The 17,987-nt window shown below is 41.1% G+C and overlaps 1 protein-coding gene across 1 annotated transcript in view; it reads left to right on the top strand.

Annotated features, from left to right (window-relative positions):
* The window catches only part of IRAG2 (inositol 1,4,5-triphosphate receptor associated 2), a 126,691-nt gene that overhangs the window by 96,402 nt on the left and 12,302 nt on the right, over window positions 1-17,987 (top strand). Inside the window, exons 26-35 of the mRNA XM_058655676.1 lie at window positions 1,471-1,541; window positions 3,310-3,364; window positions 4,929-4,992; window positions 5,079-5,106; window positions 5,404-5,544; window positions 9,328-9,462; window positions 12,315-12,462; window positions 13,124-13,167; window positions 14,967-15,029; window positions 15,117-15,166. Coding sequence (XP_058511659.1) covers window positions 1,471-1,541; window positions 3,310-3,364; window positions 4,929-4,992; window positions 5,079-5,106; window positions 5,404-5,544; window positions 9,328-9,462; window positions 12,315-12,462; window positions 13,124-13,167; window positions 14,967-15,029; window positions 15,117-15,166 — 799 coding nt within the window. The remainder of the gene's footprint in view (window positions 1-1,470; window positions 1,542-3,309; window positions 3,365-4,928; window positions 4,993-5,078; window positions 5,107-5,403; window positions 5,545-9,327; window positions 9,463-12,314; window positions 12,463-13,123; window positions 13,168-14,966; window positions 15,030-15,116; window positions 15,167-17,987) is intronic.

Genomic DNA, 17,987 nt, shown 5'->3' with positions numbered 1-17,987 from the left:
AGAGGGAAAAATGCTTGTATGTTGCTTTAAGGAATGTCAAGTTTTACGATCAACATGGAATGAAATTTTTTAATATCTATAGCTTTCGTAAATGGACATATTCTTTGACAGAGCAACTTCGTGAGAATTTGTCTTTGTATATAGTCACACATACAGAATGACATTGTGACATTGCCCAAGAAGAAAATAATAATTATGGTTTAGCTATTGCCTAAAAATATATATGGAATACCCAAGTTAAAAGATACTGCTCTGGGCTCGGCAGCGTGGCCTAGTGGCTAAGGTCCTCGCCTTGATCCCATATGGCCGCTGGTTCTAATCCCGGCAGCTCCACTTCCTCTCTATCTCTCCTCCTCTCAGTATATCTGACTTTGTAATAAAAATAAATAAATCTTCAAAAAAAAAAGATACTGCTCTGCAGGCATAAAGAATGTATAGAACTTGTTTCCCCTTATATAGCAAGAAAGATGGAAAATAGCAAAGGAATTTTTTAATGCATAGTATGTTATATGCAGCTTGCACAATTGTGTGAAAGAAAGAGGAAGCAAGGTTTTGCATATGTGTAAAATACGTCTGGAAGGCTAGAAAAAAATGGCATGGTCAGTGCAGAGGGAAATTGTTTCTGGCAGACGTAGGTGGGAAGGGAATTTTTCCCTGCTTTTTTAATGCATGGACTATATGAACCTACCATCTGTGTTCAGACTTCAAGAAAAACTAAAGGAAAATTTCTTCAGAGGAAAGATTGTGCCACTGAAGAAATCAATTCCCATTTGATTCGTATTTCCACATGAATTTTAACAGCTAATACATGTTTTAAACATTTGGCTTTGTAAAAGCAAGGCAAAACCTGTTGGTATTTGTGCTGGTACTGAGCTAACTACAAGACAAAGTACCGTGCTGGCTCAGAGGAGAGTAGCAGTCAGTCATATTCCAGTAGAAGTAAAGTATGCAAAAGGAAAGGGAAGTTAGAAAAAGAAACTCCACAAAGGTGCACCTTTTTAGCTGTGTGACATTTGACTTAGATGTTTTATTTAGACGGATATCCTATTTTGGTATAGCTTTGCATATGCAAGTGTTAAAAATACTTGTCAAGGTAAAAGAAATGGAATTACTAATTGTCCATCCTTCCTTTATCCAGTTTCTATTGTTTTAGCACTAATGTGCTTGATTTAAAAAAAACAAAGCAATCAGCTGTGTAAGAAATGATGTTGAAGTGACAGCCTACTGTTTGAACCCACTTACACAGACTGGCATTAAGAAATCTCACAAGCACCTTGGCTCCTTACAGCCTGACCTGCTCCATCCCTAATCCCGGATCCCAGGGCACATTTACGTGGATAATGTCCATGGTTTTGTCTTCTGTGTCAAAGCCTTTCTTACTAGTTTGCTGATCTTGCTACCCTCACTGTAGCATTCTCTTTTGCCTGTTAATGTTCCCACAAAGCAACGTGTCTTTGCTTTCTCTTACAGCCACCAGTCAAGCTCAAGAGAATACTGCCTCGCAGGATGTTATAGATACAGAAAAATCCACATTAAATCTGGTAAGGAAGATAATCCACATGGCAACAATAAAAAGTAATGATGCATTGTATGATAGCTCTGTCTTAAAGTCTGCAAAGCATGCTTAAAATTTATCTCATCTGCTCCTTTAAAATGCCATGAAGCTGCTAAATGCTAAGTGAATCACTATTCTATAGGACATGGATGAGAAACTTGTTTTTCTTCCTGTCAAAAACCCTTTGGTTATTAAAAACAAGACTCACAGACCACACAAAATTATCAAAATTTAGCCTGCTGTAGATTGTGGAATTTCAAGTGCTATTGACAGCTGGTATGGCAGACACAGATCATATGATTTTTGTGGGCCTTGCCTAGTCTTCAGGTTGGATGTTCATGGCTCCTGCCTAGACAAAAACAAACTGAGGCCAAAGTATCCCCGTTACTTGCTGAGACTCACACAGTGTAGTTAGCTCTATGGCCTCCTGGCTCTACCTTGATTTTTCCATTCACTTACTCGTTTCATAAAAGGTCTGTTGGAAGCAAGCCAGATATCTCCCAATAGAAGGTCTCTTAAACAAATGAATGCATTAAGAAAATTAAATACAACACGGATTTTTAAAGTATTTCTCATCAGGTAAAGAAATAGATAATTGCTCAAGAGTGTGATTAGGGATAGAAAAGAAAAATTGCTTGAGATGGAAGACTGGAAAAGAAGCCATGGAAGAAGCAGCGCCTGAGTGGCACTGAATCTGGTAGATTTGCATAACAAAGCTCTATAAAAAATTAATACTCTGAATGCTTCTTGAAAAGATTCCTGGTCGTATTTGACAATAGGATGGTCACGTGTGGTGGGTAAGGAGTTAATTTGGAGGGTCAAGGGTAGTTCACTGATCGGGAATGGGAGATAGGCAACTGGAAAGAGCATCTATGGACAAATTCTCCCAGCAGCGTGGCTGTGAAGGCGCGCAGGAAGGGAAAATGCCACGGCTCAGAAAGGTCATGGCACTGAAGAAGGATGCAAGAAAACCTGAATATGGAAATGTTGATGAGCATGACCCAGAACATTTCCTGTGTTGGGTGTGTGGTCTGTCATGGAAATCAGTTGTCTCAAAGTGACGTGGCACGGTGTCTAGTTAGACTTCTCCTGTAATGGAAATTGTCTCTTGCTGTGCGGGTTTCTCTGTGCATCTGAGAATGATGTGGACTTATTTTCAAAAAGTATACTTCACGTTTCCCTGCTCAATTTCCCCGCGAAGCACAGCTTAACCCTCTGCTATGATGATCTTTGTGACACAGACAGTCCTAGGGCAGCTGATCAGAGGCCTTAAGGCATGTCCGTAACAGTCTTTGCACCTACTTTGTCACAGTTCCCCCAGATACCCTTAGAGGTGTCTCTTGATCGCCCTTCCTTTACCTCCTGTGCCATCCAGTCCTACCTTCTGACAGCTGCAGCTGCTCCTGTCTACACAGACTTTGCATGTTTCTCAAGTCCCACTGTCTCTCTCCTGCTGCCCAGAACACTGATGTACCTATCTCATTTATTTGATGATCCATTCCAGTTTGTTCAATGGTAAGCTGCACCTAACATTTACATCACTTCTCTTGTACTGATGCTCTTTCGGCCTGAACTAGATTAGCAACCGCCTTGGAACAAGCCTTCCCTTTCTTAACCCCTGCTATAGTTCCTTGAATACTCAGAGTGTCTATGACATCATAGGGTTAAGGGGGGGATGACAGGAAGTTGGGAAATGATAGGTTATAAAGAATTTCCATTCTATGCACAGTAATAAAATCTTCTTATGATTTTAGGAAGCCAAAGAGGAACCCAAAACAATAGAAGAGCATAAAGAATGTGCTACAGGAGGTAAGGAGTGTTCCCAACCCTCATGTGAACTTCTGCTCTGTTCCGACATTGCTGCAGGTCAAACTGGGTAAAACTACTCCCCTGCAAGTGCTGCATTCCCAGATAAGATCAGCCGACAGGATTGCACTTGTCTCCTGCAAAAACGCTACATTTCCATTGCACTTGAGTACATTGCTCTGCTTTGAAGCCAGATGATTTGAAGTAACTGAGGAGTAAGAAAGCCAATGTTCGTAGTCCATTTTAAGCTCTGCTTTGAATTCTGGATTCCATCTAGAATGTGAAGAAGTCAGTATTTCTGCAGTAAGCACTAAGAATTTTCAGGCTTTGGGGGTCACTCCGATTCTAGATTGTGAAAGTTACTTAATATTGACTCTCCGTTCTCCCATCTGCAAAGTGGAAATGATGAGCTGAAAGTACACTTTGCTGAAATAAACTCTAAGTCACAATGCTGAATTCTTTAATTGTGTGATTTTATTGAGTTTAAGTAAATGGTGACAAGCAGTTTCCAAGTAAGCAAAATAGACAGTGACAGTATCTGCACATACAATTGCCATGGGGAATGAATACATGATAATGTCTAGATCACCTGGAAAAAGGCTTGGGGCGCATGCTCTTGACCCTGAGGCTATATGATACACTAATGAAGATGCACTTGGGACACTCTCATCCCATGGCAGTGTCTGGTTTTAATTCCTGCCTCTACTCCCAATTCCAGTTTCCCTCTAATGTGCATACTGAAAAGAAGCAGGAGATAGTTCAGGTGGTTGGGTCCCTGCTCCTCATGTGGGAGACCGGAATTGAGTTTCTGGCTTCTGGTGTTGGCTAGGTTCAGTTCCAACTATTGTGAGCTTTGAGGGAGTGAATTAGGAGTTGGACAAACCTATTCTGTCTGCCTGCCTGCCTGTTTCTCTCCCTGGGACTCCAGCAGAGGTAATAAATGACTGGGTATTTTCCACAAAGTTTTTGGAGATTGTATAAAAAGCATTAAAACACACACAGAACAAACTGCAAACTGGGCTGGTCTTTGATCCTGAGACATCTTAGGGTCTCAAAAAACGATTACCGGCTCAGGTGTGAACCGATGATTTTAATGTCTTTGTGATTTCAATGACTTAACAGAATATTAAATTGCAATTTCAGTGAACACATTAGCTGGCTATCAGCTGATTTAAAATAAATGTCTTTGTTCAGTGGACATTACACAACATATTTTTAAAAAGACACATTTAGATTTTTTTAAAAAATAAAGCTGACTTCAGAGAGATCGTTTCTGCTGGTCCATTCCCCAAAGAGCTACACGGCCAGGCAGGCACTAGGTCTCAACCAGGAGCCTGAAAATCCATTCGGATCCCCCACATGGGTGGCAGGGTTCCAAGTACTCGTAGCATCTCACTGCCTTCTCAGGTACATTAGCAGAGAGCTGGATTGGAAGTGGAGCAACCAGGACTCGGTCAGTGACCCTATGAGATGCTGGCACTGTAGGCGACAGTTTAACTTGTGTACAACTCCAGCCCATGGGTATTGAGTCTCCTTCCCTAAGAAACACTGTGTTGTCTTGTAATAGATGCTGCGGTTTCCCCTCTTCCTGGAGCCACTGTGAAATCAGTTAATTTCAGACAAAGCGACAAGTAAGCTTTTCTTCACGTTGCGTGTTAACCCCTCCTATGTTACGGTTGAACTGTGTCTGATAAAAGGTCTTTGTTTTATTCTACAGTACTTCCGCTACTGAGAAGGAAGTGGAGGTGAGTTTAAACCAAACATCATCTTCTTAAAAAAACAAAAACCACCACCACAAAAACTACCACCGCGTGCATGCACACACACACTCTTAAAAAAAAAAACCCACAAGTGTTTCATACTCAGTTGCAGATACTGGTACGTGCTAGGTACAAGCTCTCCCATGTCTATACGGGTCTGCTTGGGCACAGCTAAGTGCAGGGAAGGCCCGTGCATGATGGCGGTGGGCGGGGAAAGCAGAGCCCCTCCTGAAACCCTTGTCTCTGTGCAGCTCTGTTAACCCCACGTTGTGTTGGTGACAGGCAGAATTTCTCAGAGTCTCGCTGGGGTTTAAGTGTGACTGGTTCACCCTGGAGAAGAGGGTGAAGCTGGAAGAGCGGGCTCGGGACTTGGCAGAAGAAAATCTCAAGAAGGAAATCACGAACTGCTTAAAGCTGCTGGAGGTGAGACTCGGGCACCGGGTCATGTCTTCAATCTTGCTTTCGTAAGAGCAGGTGGCTTTTACCTGTCTGATCACAGCCCATGCCAGGTACCAAGCCCTGTCTGACTCAAATGCAAATTGCTGGAAGGTTGAGAATTCAGGATTATGCTGAAAGAAGTGTTTCATCAATAGAGAGAAGTAACAATCCAGCATAGAGCTGTCTTTTTCAGGAGACTGAGTCATCTGCTTTCTCTCTGGATTTTCAAATAGATTTTAGGCGGAAGAACAATCCTGCCAAAAAGCTAAGCAACAGGAGTTAGGCATCAGTTTTAATGTTATAGAAGACTCTGCAAAATCTATTTCCATGTATGATGAACTTATGAGAAACAGAACTGTGGCTGCCTGAAGTGTTGTCAGATGACATCAGGTCCTCCCCGAAGGGGCTGAGGAGCAGCAGGTGCATAAGACCGTGACAACGGGGATTATCTTTGCATGTTGTGAAGTTTTCAAAAATCAGATGTATTGGAACATTAAGCAGCTTGATTAGGAATGAAGGAAATCAAACATTTTCAATGTCATGTAAAATGGGTATGGATTATTATTTTTTTTAAGGCATGTGTTTGAAAAGCAGTGTTTCAGAGAGAGAGGTAGAGACAGGCAGATCAATCTTCTATTCTCTGGTTCACTCCCCAGATGGCCAAAGTGGCTGGGGCTGGGCCAGGCTGAAGCCAGAAGCTAGGAATTCCATGTGAGCTTTCCACATGGCACAGGAGCTCGAGTTGATGCCATCTTCCATTGCTTTCCCACACACACTGACAGAGCTGGATTGGAACTGGAGTAGCCAGGACTTGAACTGGTGCTGAAGTAAAATGCCAGAGTCAAAGGTGGTAGCTCTATACTACAATGCTGGCTGCTGTTCTTTCTGGATATTGGTTTGTCTACTTGCTGGATTTTGGACTGTGTTTCTATTTCTACAGATTACAGTTGAGACTTTGGTGAAGGTTTATTTCAGTCTGTAGATTACTGGGAGTTGTATCATAAGCAGGTCTATCAATCCACAAGCATGTTATATAGTTTCATTTATTTGTATCTCTTAATTTCTTTTAACAGTGCTTTGTGCTTATTAACGTACGTTTTTCGCTTCATTGATGATGTTTGTTCCTAAGTGTTTTGTTTTTAAAGATTTATTTTTATTGGAAAGGCAGATCTACAGAAAGAAGGATAGAGAGACACAGAGAAAAACCTTCCATCTGCTGGTTCACTCCCCAAATGGCTGCTGTAGCCAGAGCTGCTCTGATCCAAAGCCAGGAGCCAGGATCCTCTTCTGGGTCTCCCATGTGGGTGCAGGGTCCCAAGGCTTTGGACCGTCTTTGACTGCTTTCCCAGGCCACGAGCAGGGAGCTGGATGGGAAGTGGGGCAGCTGGGATTAGAACCAGCACCCGTATGGGATTCTGGCATTTGAAGGAGAAAGATCTAATAGAACCATTGCGCTGGGCCTCGTGTTTATCTTTCTGATGTTACTGTAGATGGAGCTGTTTTCCTACTTTGTCAGAAATTACATATAAAATGCCACTGAATATTGGTGTATTGGTGCTAATTGTGCACACTTCAAATTTGCTCCACATACGTATTCTATGTTTTAGGTGTTTTTTTTTGTTTGTTTTTTTGTTTTTTTTTTTTCGGGGGGGGGCTAACAAAATAAGATGTGTAGTTTTCAGTCTATCGAGATGTTACTTTTTTTTTAATTCGAATTCCTTTGTATTTCTTTTTCTCACCTAGAACTTGAGCATATTGAATAAACGGGGGTGGGAGCAGGCATCCTGGTTCGCCCCTGGTCTGGGAGGAAAAGCTCTCAGCCTTGCACCACAGTGTGATTTTGCTATGACTTCTTCACGAGTGACCTTTATTCTGTTTCCTTTTGTTCCTAGTTTTTTGTTTTTTTTTTGATAATTTTTTTAAATGAGGAAAGGATGCTGAGTTTTGTAAATTGTTACTTTTACATCACTGGAGAGAGTCCTGTAATTTTAGTCCTCCTTAATGTGATAGATGAGACACCTTCAGAAAGTTCATGACTAATACTATGAAAAATCCCTTATGAATGGATTTCAAAAAAAATTTTTTTTGTACCAAAATATCTTTTAATTCTATTTTCTACCAACTTTTTGAAGTTCTTTGTATAGCATCGCTAAGCAGAAGCAATTCCTGGAATGTTAGGATGGGTCACGTGGAAATAGTATGAGAAAACATCATAAAGTTCATGGGGAAATGGAGTGACAAGATAAGCTTAGTGGGACCAGCACAGTGGCTCAGCAAGCTGCCCACAAGCAGTAGCATCCCATATGGGCATCAGTTTATGTCCTGGCTACTCCACTTCCCATCCAGCTCCCTGTTTGTGGCCTGGGAAAGCAGTTGAGACGGTCCAAAGCTTTGGGACCCTGCACTCACGTGGGAAACTCAGAGGAAGCTGTTAGGTTCGATTTAGCTCAGCTTCAGCTGTTGTGGGTTTCTGGGGAGTGAACCAGAGGATGGACGATCTCTTTGTCTCTCCATGTCTCTATTAATATGTCTTCCACATAAGAGCAAATACATCTTTTTAAACTAAAAGGTAAGCTCATAAGGCTGGCACTGTGGTAGAGTGGGTGGGTTAAACTTCTGCGTGTGATAGTAACAATTAGAGTGAAGATTCAAGTTTTAGCTTCTGATCCTTCTCCCTGCTAATACACCTGGGAATTCAGTGGAAGGCAGCCCAAGTGCTTGGAGCCTGGATTGAGTTCTGGGCTGCTGGCTTTCGCCTGGGCCCAGGCAAGCCACTGCAGCTAGCTGCTGTGTGAGCGAGCAGATGTAAGATGGCTTTCTCTAGTTCTCCCTTTCTGTCACTCTATCTTAAAAAATTTTACAGACATAAGCAATGTTACTTTTGTGCAAAAAATATGAAAATCATGCAAAGGTTTTTTTGTAATAAGTATTTCCACTAAGTGTTGAAAGTTCAGATTGCACATATTTTGTTGAGCACCTACTGTGTTACAAGCCCCTGGCATCGGTTGTATTTCCACAAAGGGGATAATGGTTTCTGTTTGATCAGGATACAGTCTATCAGAAATGACAACGTTTTAATTGTTCCAAATTATGTGATGCAGTTTACAATCAGTGATGCCTCATGATTTTATTGGCAGTACTTTTTCTTAACAACGTACAAAATAATGGGTACAAAATAACTATTTTGCCGTGCTTTAGATTTGTGTGTTAGAAATTTGCTCATAACCACATGGCTAATGAACTTGTTCACTGTTTCAGATCTATCTTAGTGAGAAGGATGGTTCTAGCATAAAAGAATACAGGTTCAAAATGAATATTCATAAGGCAAAAAAGGCCTATCCATTCACACCTTATCAATAGAGGAGTGAGTGTCATAACCACAGCCGATTCTAATTCTAGTCTGCTTTGCTACTTCCTCAAAAATTCCACCATGTGGAATCCCATCCTCATATGATATAAGAAACTGGTTTACCAACGTTATAGGCTTGTTATCATTCTGGTGAATTCTAGCTCACTGTAAAAATGATAGAAGAACCACCGTAAGGTACATGAGGGAGTGGTAATTGATTACTAATGTTTGTGAGCATGTGTTAGCTGATAAAGATATTAATATTTCAGTATGATGTTGTGTTGCTCTGTCCTCCTTTACACCCTCTGTTAAGATCACCGAGATTGGATTGTCATCCACAGGTGCATATTAGATTCACGTTGGAATCACTTGAGAAATGTTTGCCTTGAATAGCTTATGATACTTGCTTCTCTGTGCAGTCTTTAACGCTGCTGTGTGAAGAGGACAACCAGGCCCAGGAAATCATCAAGAAGCTGGAGAAGAGTATCACGTTTCTTAGCCAGTGCAGCACACGAGTGGCCAGTAGGGCTGAGATGTTGGGAGCCATTAATCAGGTGAGCACGCTCCATGTTTCTGTCATAATGAAATTACAAAAAGGATCTGTTTGCCCTAAGATTATGGATTATATTTCTGAGAATGACTTTTAAAGACCCCAATACATACAGCTTTAATAAGGAACAATGGGGATATACAGATATTAAGAAAACATAATTGTAGGCTGATATCCGTAACACTATGAGCACTCCAAATGCCCGATAGTAGATGAATGCTTAAAGTCTTTGTAGCATGTCAACCAAAGCTTAGCCACCAGAAGGAACGCAGCATTGGCGTATGCTGGAGTGTGGATGAACATGACGCTGAACAAGAGAGGTTAAGGCTACCAACTAGGATTCCATTCATTTGAAGCTTTGGGTAAAGGTGTGGACTCGGGGAGCAGACTGGAGGCAGCCAGCAGCTGGGGCAGCGGACATTGTGGAGTGACTGCTTGATGACTGGGGGGGCATTCGTGGTAATGTGCTGGAGGTACACTGTAAATGTATCAGTGGCCTTGAATTTACATTGGAAAGTGTAGATTTACAGTATGAAAGTAAAGTGTGCATTAGCATGAAACAAGAAAAGCAGTATATATACTTTCTCAGAGTCCAGTTAGAACTTGTTTCAGAGATCTCAAGGAAGATTGGAATCATTTTGGTGGATGTGATCATTGGTAGTGAGGCTCTTTAACATTACTCCTGTTTTATCAACAAAAATCGTAACTGAAGCATTTAGGAAGAAAACAACCCCACCCCCTTTTTAAAGTAGAATTGCATTTTTTTCTTAATTACAAAAAAGGTGGAATGATGTAATTCATGTGGCCAAACATTGACGGTTCCTGAAACTGACTAGCAGGTAGATGAGGATCATTCTGTGCGTTGGGTACCAATAAATTATCATGAAATTTCTAAAAAATTAAAAACAGTATTAGTTGTAATACCTGTGCAAACATTATGAAGACCATAGCAATTCTACTAGTCTGTTAAGACTTTGCCTCCACTTGGCACATTAGCTTCTGCCTGGAGCTCACCATTTTTCTTGGCTGGCACTGTTGTTTGCTCATTTTCTATGTGTGATCTGTAATTCATCTCGACCTCTTGCTGGGAGTCGAGGCCTCACGAGACAATGACGCTCACACGTGTTCTGCCGTTGGCCTCTTGGGGATGGGGGCGTGTCCTGTCTGAGTAGGGGCGGGTCAGGTCTCCATCTCTCCCTGTCCGTTTCTCTTGTTGGCTTGTCTCTTCCACTTAGGTGGGAGGTAAGCTGCTGGAGTCATCAGGAGGCTGCAGTGCCTGGATCCTTAAACTGAGTCGTGAGTTTGGCTACGTTAGCAGCCCAGATGATTTTCTTTGGGATCTGCTCAGCCAGGTTTCACTGATTTCCTCAGTCTGGAGTCACTATCAAAGTTTGAGCCTTTGTTTATAACCTTTTTTCTTTCCTTTTTTTTTTTTTTTTAGATTTATTTACTTTATTACAAAGTCAGATATACAGAGAGGAGGAGAGACAGAGAGGAATATCTTCTGTCCGATGATTCACTCCTCAAGTGAGCACAACGGCCGGTGCTGCGCCGATCCAAAGCCGGGAACTAGGAACCTCTTCTGGGTCTCCCACGCGGGCGCAGGGTCCCAGTGCATTGGCATTGGGCCGCCCTCGACTGCTTTCCCAGGCCACAAGCAGGGAGCTGGATGGGAAGTGGAGGTGCTGGGATTAGAACCGGCGCCCATATGGGATCCCGGGGCGTTCAAGGCGAGGACTTTAGCCGCTAGGCCACACCACCGGGCCCTATAACCTTTTTTCACTTTCTAGAATCTTGTAGGATGTTCTCTGTTCCCTGCTGCCTAGTTTTAATAGTTCATTTTTGTCTACGGTTGTATGGGCCATGTTACAGCTTTTGAAGTGGCACATTGTGGTTAATAAGTTCTGATAGTATTCCTGGAGAGTTTTTCCTACCTTACGTAATTTTTTTCAAATACTTTTAATAGTTCTTTAAATTCTGTTCTATGCATGACCACTCTTCTGAGCTGAACCTTTCTGATGTCAGTGACGTTTATGTAGTTGTTGCTCTAATTTCAGAGCACTTGGCTCAGTTTTATCTTGAAACGCTTTGAATTTCCAACATTTTTAACATCCAGAAGTTATATAGTGCTGCCTGCATGTTCCTTTCTGCCTAAGTGAGGATATTTCACTCGGGCACAGGAGTGTTTGATTCCCCCAGAAAGGAACCTCCCAGCTGCCTGCTCTGCAGGAAGAACCCAGGCAGGCAGGGCCTGGGAGCCGGAAGGATGAGGGAAGCGGAGACCCGGGAGTTGAGATGCGTACAGCTTGTGTGCAAAACTTTGCTTTTATGTGTGGTTTTGAGTATGGCGCATGTAGCAACAGCTGTCCTTTCCAAATCTCAATCTTTCCACATAAAATAGTGAAGAGGGAAGGTAGCTGGTGATGAGAGCAAGGGAGAATACCTGCGCATCTTAAACAGACTTTTCACTATTTCTGTCGTTTTAGGGTAGGCACCATCAACCTGACACTTACACGCTGCTCCCTCTGAGGCCCCTGGGGCTCTCTGTGAGCGCAGCACTAGCTTGCTTCTAAGTTTTTCTAACCCACCCCGCCCCTTTTAAGGATGTAACTTCTCCCTGTCTCATTTATTCCTAGCGCTTCTACTGTCCAACTTTGAAAAGCTTTTTGCCATGACACTGTCTTCTCTTCCCTATGCCCTCATTGTTTCATGTCAATTTTTTAAAAACAAAGTTGATTCTCATGTTACTGGAATTTAGGGATGGAGTGAAGGTAAGTTTCATGTATTCAGTCCATTGACTCTGAATGCTGAGAATTGTATTTTCAATGTAAATTCTTTTTTTTTTTTTTTCTGCAGGAAAGCCGGGTTAGTAAAGCTGTTGAGGTGATGATTCAGCATGTGGAAAACCTAAAGCGAATGTACGCCAAAGAGCACACCGAGCTAGAAGAACTGAAGCAGGTTCTTCTGCAAAATGAAAGGTCCTTCGACCCTCTGGAAGACGAAGGTACTCAAAGCTTTAAAATTACGTGTCAGTAATGTTTCCTCATCTGTGCGCTCTCATTAAATGTCACCGTCTCTTAGAGTAGGCCGCTTAGGTCAAGGTTAAGAACTCATTTCTGTGTATCATCAGAGAACAGATTGGGAGACTTGAACACAGTCTGTTAAGTCAATTTGGATTGCTGCAATGAGAGAATATAATTAATGCAACTGACCGAGCTGACCTTAGTGTTTCTCTAGTTAAGGGATGTTGGAATTGCTTTCCCCCCAACATATTAGTGAGGTGTAGTAACTGCAGAGAAATAATCTCATGAATGAGTTTTAAAGACCCTGAAGAAGGCAAGATCTGGCTCACTATGCTGACCAAAAGGCTGAAGAGACACATGGTGCCATGGAATACTGCATACAGTTTGTATCTGTAGTATAAGGATTGCATTTTAAGGAGCAGAATGAATTTTCTGACAGTACCTGTCAGCCCTGGTTGATCCTTCCTTTGGTGCCTAGTGACAGCACTCATCCACGTGGTGCCCACCACCTGCTAGATAGGCGTGCAGACATCCGTGCTGACACAAGCATGAGGTGTTTTCTGTCCTTTCCTTTGTAAAGAATTTTGGCCATCGCTTTCACATGCATCTCATGAGTCGTCTCTACAATGTGCTTCCTTTCAGAAGGCTGCCAAATTAAAAAACGTTCAGCATCTCTCAACTCCAAGGTAATTACCAACTTACTAAGTGTATGTCAAATGCTGGTAAGCAAAAGGAGTTGAAAATGGTTTGGGGAAACCTGCCTTCAAATCCCACCACAGTGATGTTCATTCATGCAGATGTCGGTATGGTTACATTGCGCATGTATAAGAATGCTTCTATGCTTCCTGAACCATTTGTGTAACAAGCTGGGTTGACAACGTAAGGAGAGCCGGCACGTACTGACAAGATTTTGTCTGACACATGCAGCCATGTGGTAGAGCAGCTTTGCAGTGGTTTGTAGAAGCCATCCCTTTGCACCTTTGGTTTCTGCCTCACAGTCCCTGAGCCACTGTGACTGACTCAGGCTTTGAGGATTTGGTGTCTAGTCAAGTCATAGACCAAGAAGAAGGAAGCAGAGAGCACTCCGGGTTCTGGGAAGGATGCGTCCTGGAAGGAAACACAGGGTTAGCTGTTCCCACACAGCTAAACATCAAGTTCACTACTAAATAAGAGGGGAAGGGAAAATGGAGGGAGAACCAACAGGTTCTTCCACTCTTTGCAAATCAGGATTCTACAGCTATTGAAAATGTTTGAGAATTTTTATTATTCCATTCAAATCCCTATTTTTTTTTACAGATGATAAAAGGAATAAACATTTAAGTTATATAGTAAGTTGTCATCAAATAGTGGTTAGAGTCATGATTAAAAGCCAGGTTGCTTGGGTAATACTGGGTAGTCTTGATGTTTAGGTATGCCCTTTCATTTAATGTCATAGATGAGTTAAAGCTTGTTGACTTGTTAAATTTAAAATATTTCAGTTCTTACCTTGTATCTATTTAAGCTTTAAAAACCATGCAGTTACATAAAACTTGCCTTTGGAATCTCAAGGCTGACAAAAGACTGCAGGGATTCATAAAAAATAGCTTTAATTGTGTTAAAGGGGAAAAGCTATAGATGAAGTATCAGCTCTTCCTGAGCTAATGGAAAGCTCTGTGGGCATAAGACAACAGTAGCCAAAGAGAAAGACAAGAAAAATAAGGCATTTCCTATCAGAAAGAGGACTATGGGCAAAAGTCCAGGTGACTCAACAGAAAAAGTGCGAGTCACACTGCTAGAAGCTGTGCTATTAGTACCCTAACATATATTTTTTTCAAATTTAAAATTGGGGCCCGGCGGCGTGGCCTAGAGGCTGAAGTCCTCGCCTTGAACGGCCCCAGGATCCCATGTGGGCGCCGGTTCTAATCCTGGCAGCTCCACTTCCCATCCAGCTCCCTGCTTGTGGCCTGGGAAAGCAGTGGAGGATGGCCCAAAGCTTTGGGACTTGCACCCGTGTGGGAGACCTGGAGGAGGTTCCAGGTTCCCAGCTGCGGATCGGCGCAGCACCGGCGGTTGCGGCTCACTTGGGGAGTGAATCATCGGATGGAAGATCTTCCTCTCTCTCTCCTCTCTGTGTATCTGACTTTGTAATGGAAAATAAGTAAATCTTTTAAAAAAAAAAACAAATTTAAAATTGTTCTAAAATACTAAAAAAAAATGCGGGGGGGGGGGGGGGGAAGGTTGATGTCAAGAAAAACCTAATCAAGAAATCTTACATTCCTTACTTGACAGCCAAACTTAAAATAGTCTATTATTAAGGTTGATAGTCCAGAAATTGGTTTAAAATAAAAAAGTCTTAGAAGGCAGTTTGGTTAGACAAAGATGTTTTAGACATCTGCTTGTTGTGTAACTCAGCAGTGGTCCAGGGCTCAGACTCTGTGTCTGTGAAGATGATCCTCAGGGTTGCCTCACAGGGATTCTCTGACCTCCCCTTTGCCTCTTTCGACAGCCGTCTTCTCTGCGAAGAGTGACCATTGCCTCGCTACCCAGAAACATTGGAAACACAGGAACGGTAAGACAGTTCCCAAGTGTTCTCAGCACAAAACTCATCTTCAGGGCAGCCTCACTCAGTTCCTATTTATCCTCCTGTACCTTTAAGGCGGCCGGCGTGGAGAGCAACGACCGTTTCTGCAGGAGATCCAGTAGCTGGTGAGGCATTTTTTTTTTTAACATTCTTTGGAGATTTTACTTTATAATTGGGCTCAATGAGTTCTTTCATTCTTTCATTTTCAAATTTTCTCGTTCCCTCGTTCTTTCATTCGTTCATTTTCAAATTTTTTCGTTCCCTCGTTCTTTCATTCGTTCATTTTTCCATTTTTTCGTTCCCTCGTTCTTTCATTCGTTCATTTTCAAATTTTCTCGTTCCCTCGTTCTTTCATTCGTTCATTTTCAAATTTTCTCGTTCCCTCGTTCTTTCATTCGTTCATTTTCAAATTTTCTCATTCCCTCGTTCTTTCATTCGTTCATTTTCAAATTTTTTCGTTCCCTCGTTCTTTCATTCGTTCATTTTCAAATTTTCTCGTTCCCTCGTTCTTTCATTCGTTCATTTTCAAATTTTCTCGTTCCCTCGTTCTTTCATTCGTTCATTTTCAAATTTTCTCGTTCCCTCGTTCTTTCATTCGTTCATTTTCAAATTTTTTCGTTCCCTCGTTCTTTCATTCGTTCATTTTTCCATTTTTTCGTTCCCTCGTTCTTTCATTCGTTCATTTTTCCATTTTTTCGTTCCCTCGTTCTTTCATTCGTTCATTTTCAAATTTTCTCGTTCCCTCGTTCTTTCATTCGTTCATTTTCAAATTTTCTCGTTCCCTCGTTCTTTCATTCGTTCATTTTCAAATTTTCTCGTTCCCTCGTTCTTTCATTCGTTCATTTTTCCATTTTTTCGTTCCCTCGTTCTTTCATTCGTTCATTTTTCCATTTTTTCGTTCCCTCGTTCTTTCATTCGTTCATTTTCAAATTTTCTCGTTCCCTCGTTCTTTCATTCGTTCATTTTTCCATTTTTTCGTTCCCTCGTTCTTTCATTCGTTCATTTTTCCATTTTCTCGTTCCCTCGTTCTTTCATTCGTTCATTTTCAAATTTTCTCGTTCCCTCGTTCTTTCATTCGTTCATTTTCAAATTTTCTCGTTCCCTCGTTCTTTCATTCGTTCATTTTCAAATTTTCTCGTTCCCTCGTTCTTTCATTCGTTCATTTTTCCATTTTTTCGTTCCCTCGTTCTTTCATTCGTTCATTTTTCCATTTTTTCGTTCCCTCGTTCTTTCATTCGTTCATTTTTCCATTTTTTCGTTCCCTCGTTCTTTCATTCGTTCATTTTTCCATTTTTTCGTTCCCTCGTTCTTTCATTCGTTCATTTTTCCATTTTTTCGTTCCCTCGTTCTTTCATTCGTTCATTTTTCCATTTTTTCGTTCCCTCGTTCTTTCATTCGTTCATTTTTCCATTTTTTCGTTCCCTCGTTCTTTCATTCGTTCATTTTTCCATTTTTTCGTTCCCTCGTTCTTTCATTCGTTCATTTTGAAATTTTCTCGTTCCCTCGTTCTTTCATTCGTTCATTTTTCCATTTTCTCGTTCCCTCGTTCTTTCATTCGTTCATTTTCAAATTTTTTCGTTCCCTCATTCTTTCATTCGTTCATTTTCAAATTTTCTCGTTCCCTCGTTCTTTCATTCGTTCATTTTCAAATTTTCTCGTTCCCTCGTTCTTTCATTCGTTCATTTTCAAATTTTCTCGTTCCCTCGTTCTTTCATTCGTTCATTTTCAAATTTTTTCGTTCCCTCGTTCTTTCATTCGTTCATTTTTCCATTTTCTCGTTCCCTCGTTCTTTCATTCGTTCATTTTTCCATTTTTTCGTTCCCTCGTTCTTTCATTCGTTCATTTTGAAATTTTTTCGTTCCCTCGTTCTTTCATTCGTTCATTTTGAAATTTTCTCGTTCCCTCGTTCTTTCATTCGTTCATTTTTCCATTTTCTCGTTCCCTCGTTCTTTCATTCGTTCATTTTTCCATTTTCTCGTTCCCTCGTTCTTTCATTCGTTCATTTTGAAATTTTCTCGTTCCCTCGTTCTTTCATTCGTTCATTTTCAAATTTTTTCATTCCCTCGTTCTTTCATTCGTTCATTTTGAAATTTTCTCGTTCCCTCGTTCTTTCATTCGTTCATTTTCAAATTTTTTCGTTCCCTCGTTCTTTCATTCGTTCATTTTCAAATTTTTTCGTTCCCTCGTTCTTTCATTCGTTCATTTTGAAATTTTCTCGTTCCCTCGTTCCTTCATTCGTTCATTTTCAAATTTTCTCGTTCCCTCGTTCTTTCATTCGTTCATTTTGAAATTTTCTCGTTCCCTCGTTCTTTCATTCGTTCATTTTCAAATTTTTTCGTTCCCTCGTTCTTTCATTCGTTCATTTTTCCATTTTTTCGTTCCCTCGTTCTTTCATTCGTTCATTTTCAAATTTTTTCGTTCCCTCGTTCTTTCATTCGTTCATTTTCAAATTTTCTCGTTCCCTCGTTCTTTCATTCGTTCATTTTTCCATTTTCTCGTTCCCTCGTTCTTTCATTCGTTCATTTTCAAATTTTTTCGTTCCCTCGTTCTTTCATTCGTTCATTTTGAAATTTTCTCGTTCCCTCGTTCTTTCATTCGTTCATTTTGAAATTTTTTCGTTCCCTCGTTCTTTCATTCGTTCATTTTGAAATTTTTTCGTTCCCTCGTTCTTTCATTCGTTCATTTTTCCATTTTCTCGTTCCCTCGTTCTTTCATTCGTTCATTTTGAAATTTTCTCGTTCCCTCGTTCTTTCATTCGTTCATTTTGAAATTTTCTCGTTCCCTCGTTCTTTCATTCGTTCATTTTCAAATTTTTTCGTTCCCTCGTTCTTTCATTCGTTCATTTTCCATTTTTTCGTTCCCTCGTTCTTTCATTCGTTCATTTTCAAATTTTCTCTTTCCCTCGTTCTTTCATTCGTTCAAACTTCCATTTTTTCGTTCCCTCGT

The sequence above is a fragment of the Ochotona princeps genome, chromosome 27, assembly GCF_030435755.1.
Source record: "Ochotona princeps isolate mOchPri1 chromosome 27, mOchPri1.hap1, whole genome shotgun sequence".
Lineage (NCBI taxonomy): Eukaryota > Metazoa > Chordata > Mammalia > Lagomorpha > Ochotonidae > Ochotona > Ochotona princeps.
The sequence above is the reverse complement of the archived record's forward strand: the minus strand, read 5'-3'. Positions and strand labels throughout refer to the sequence as shown.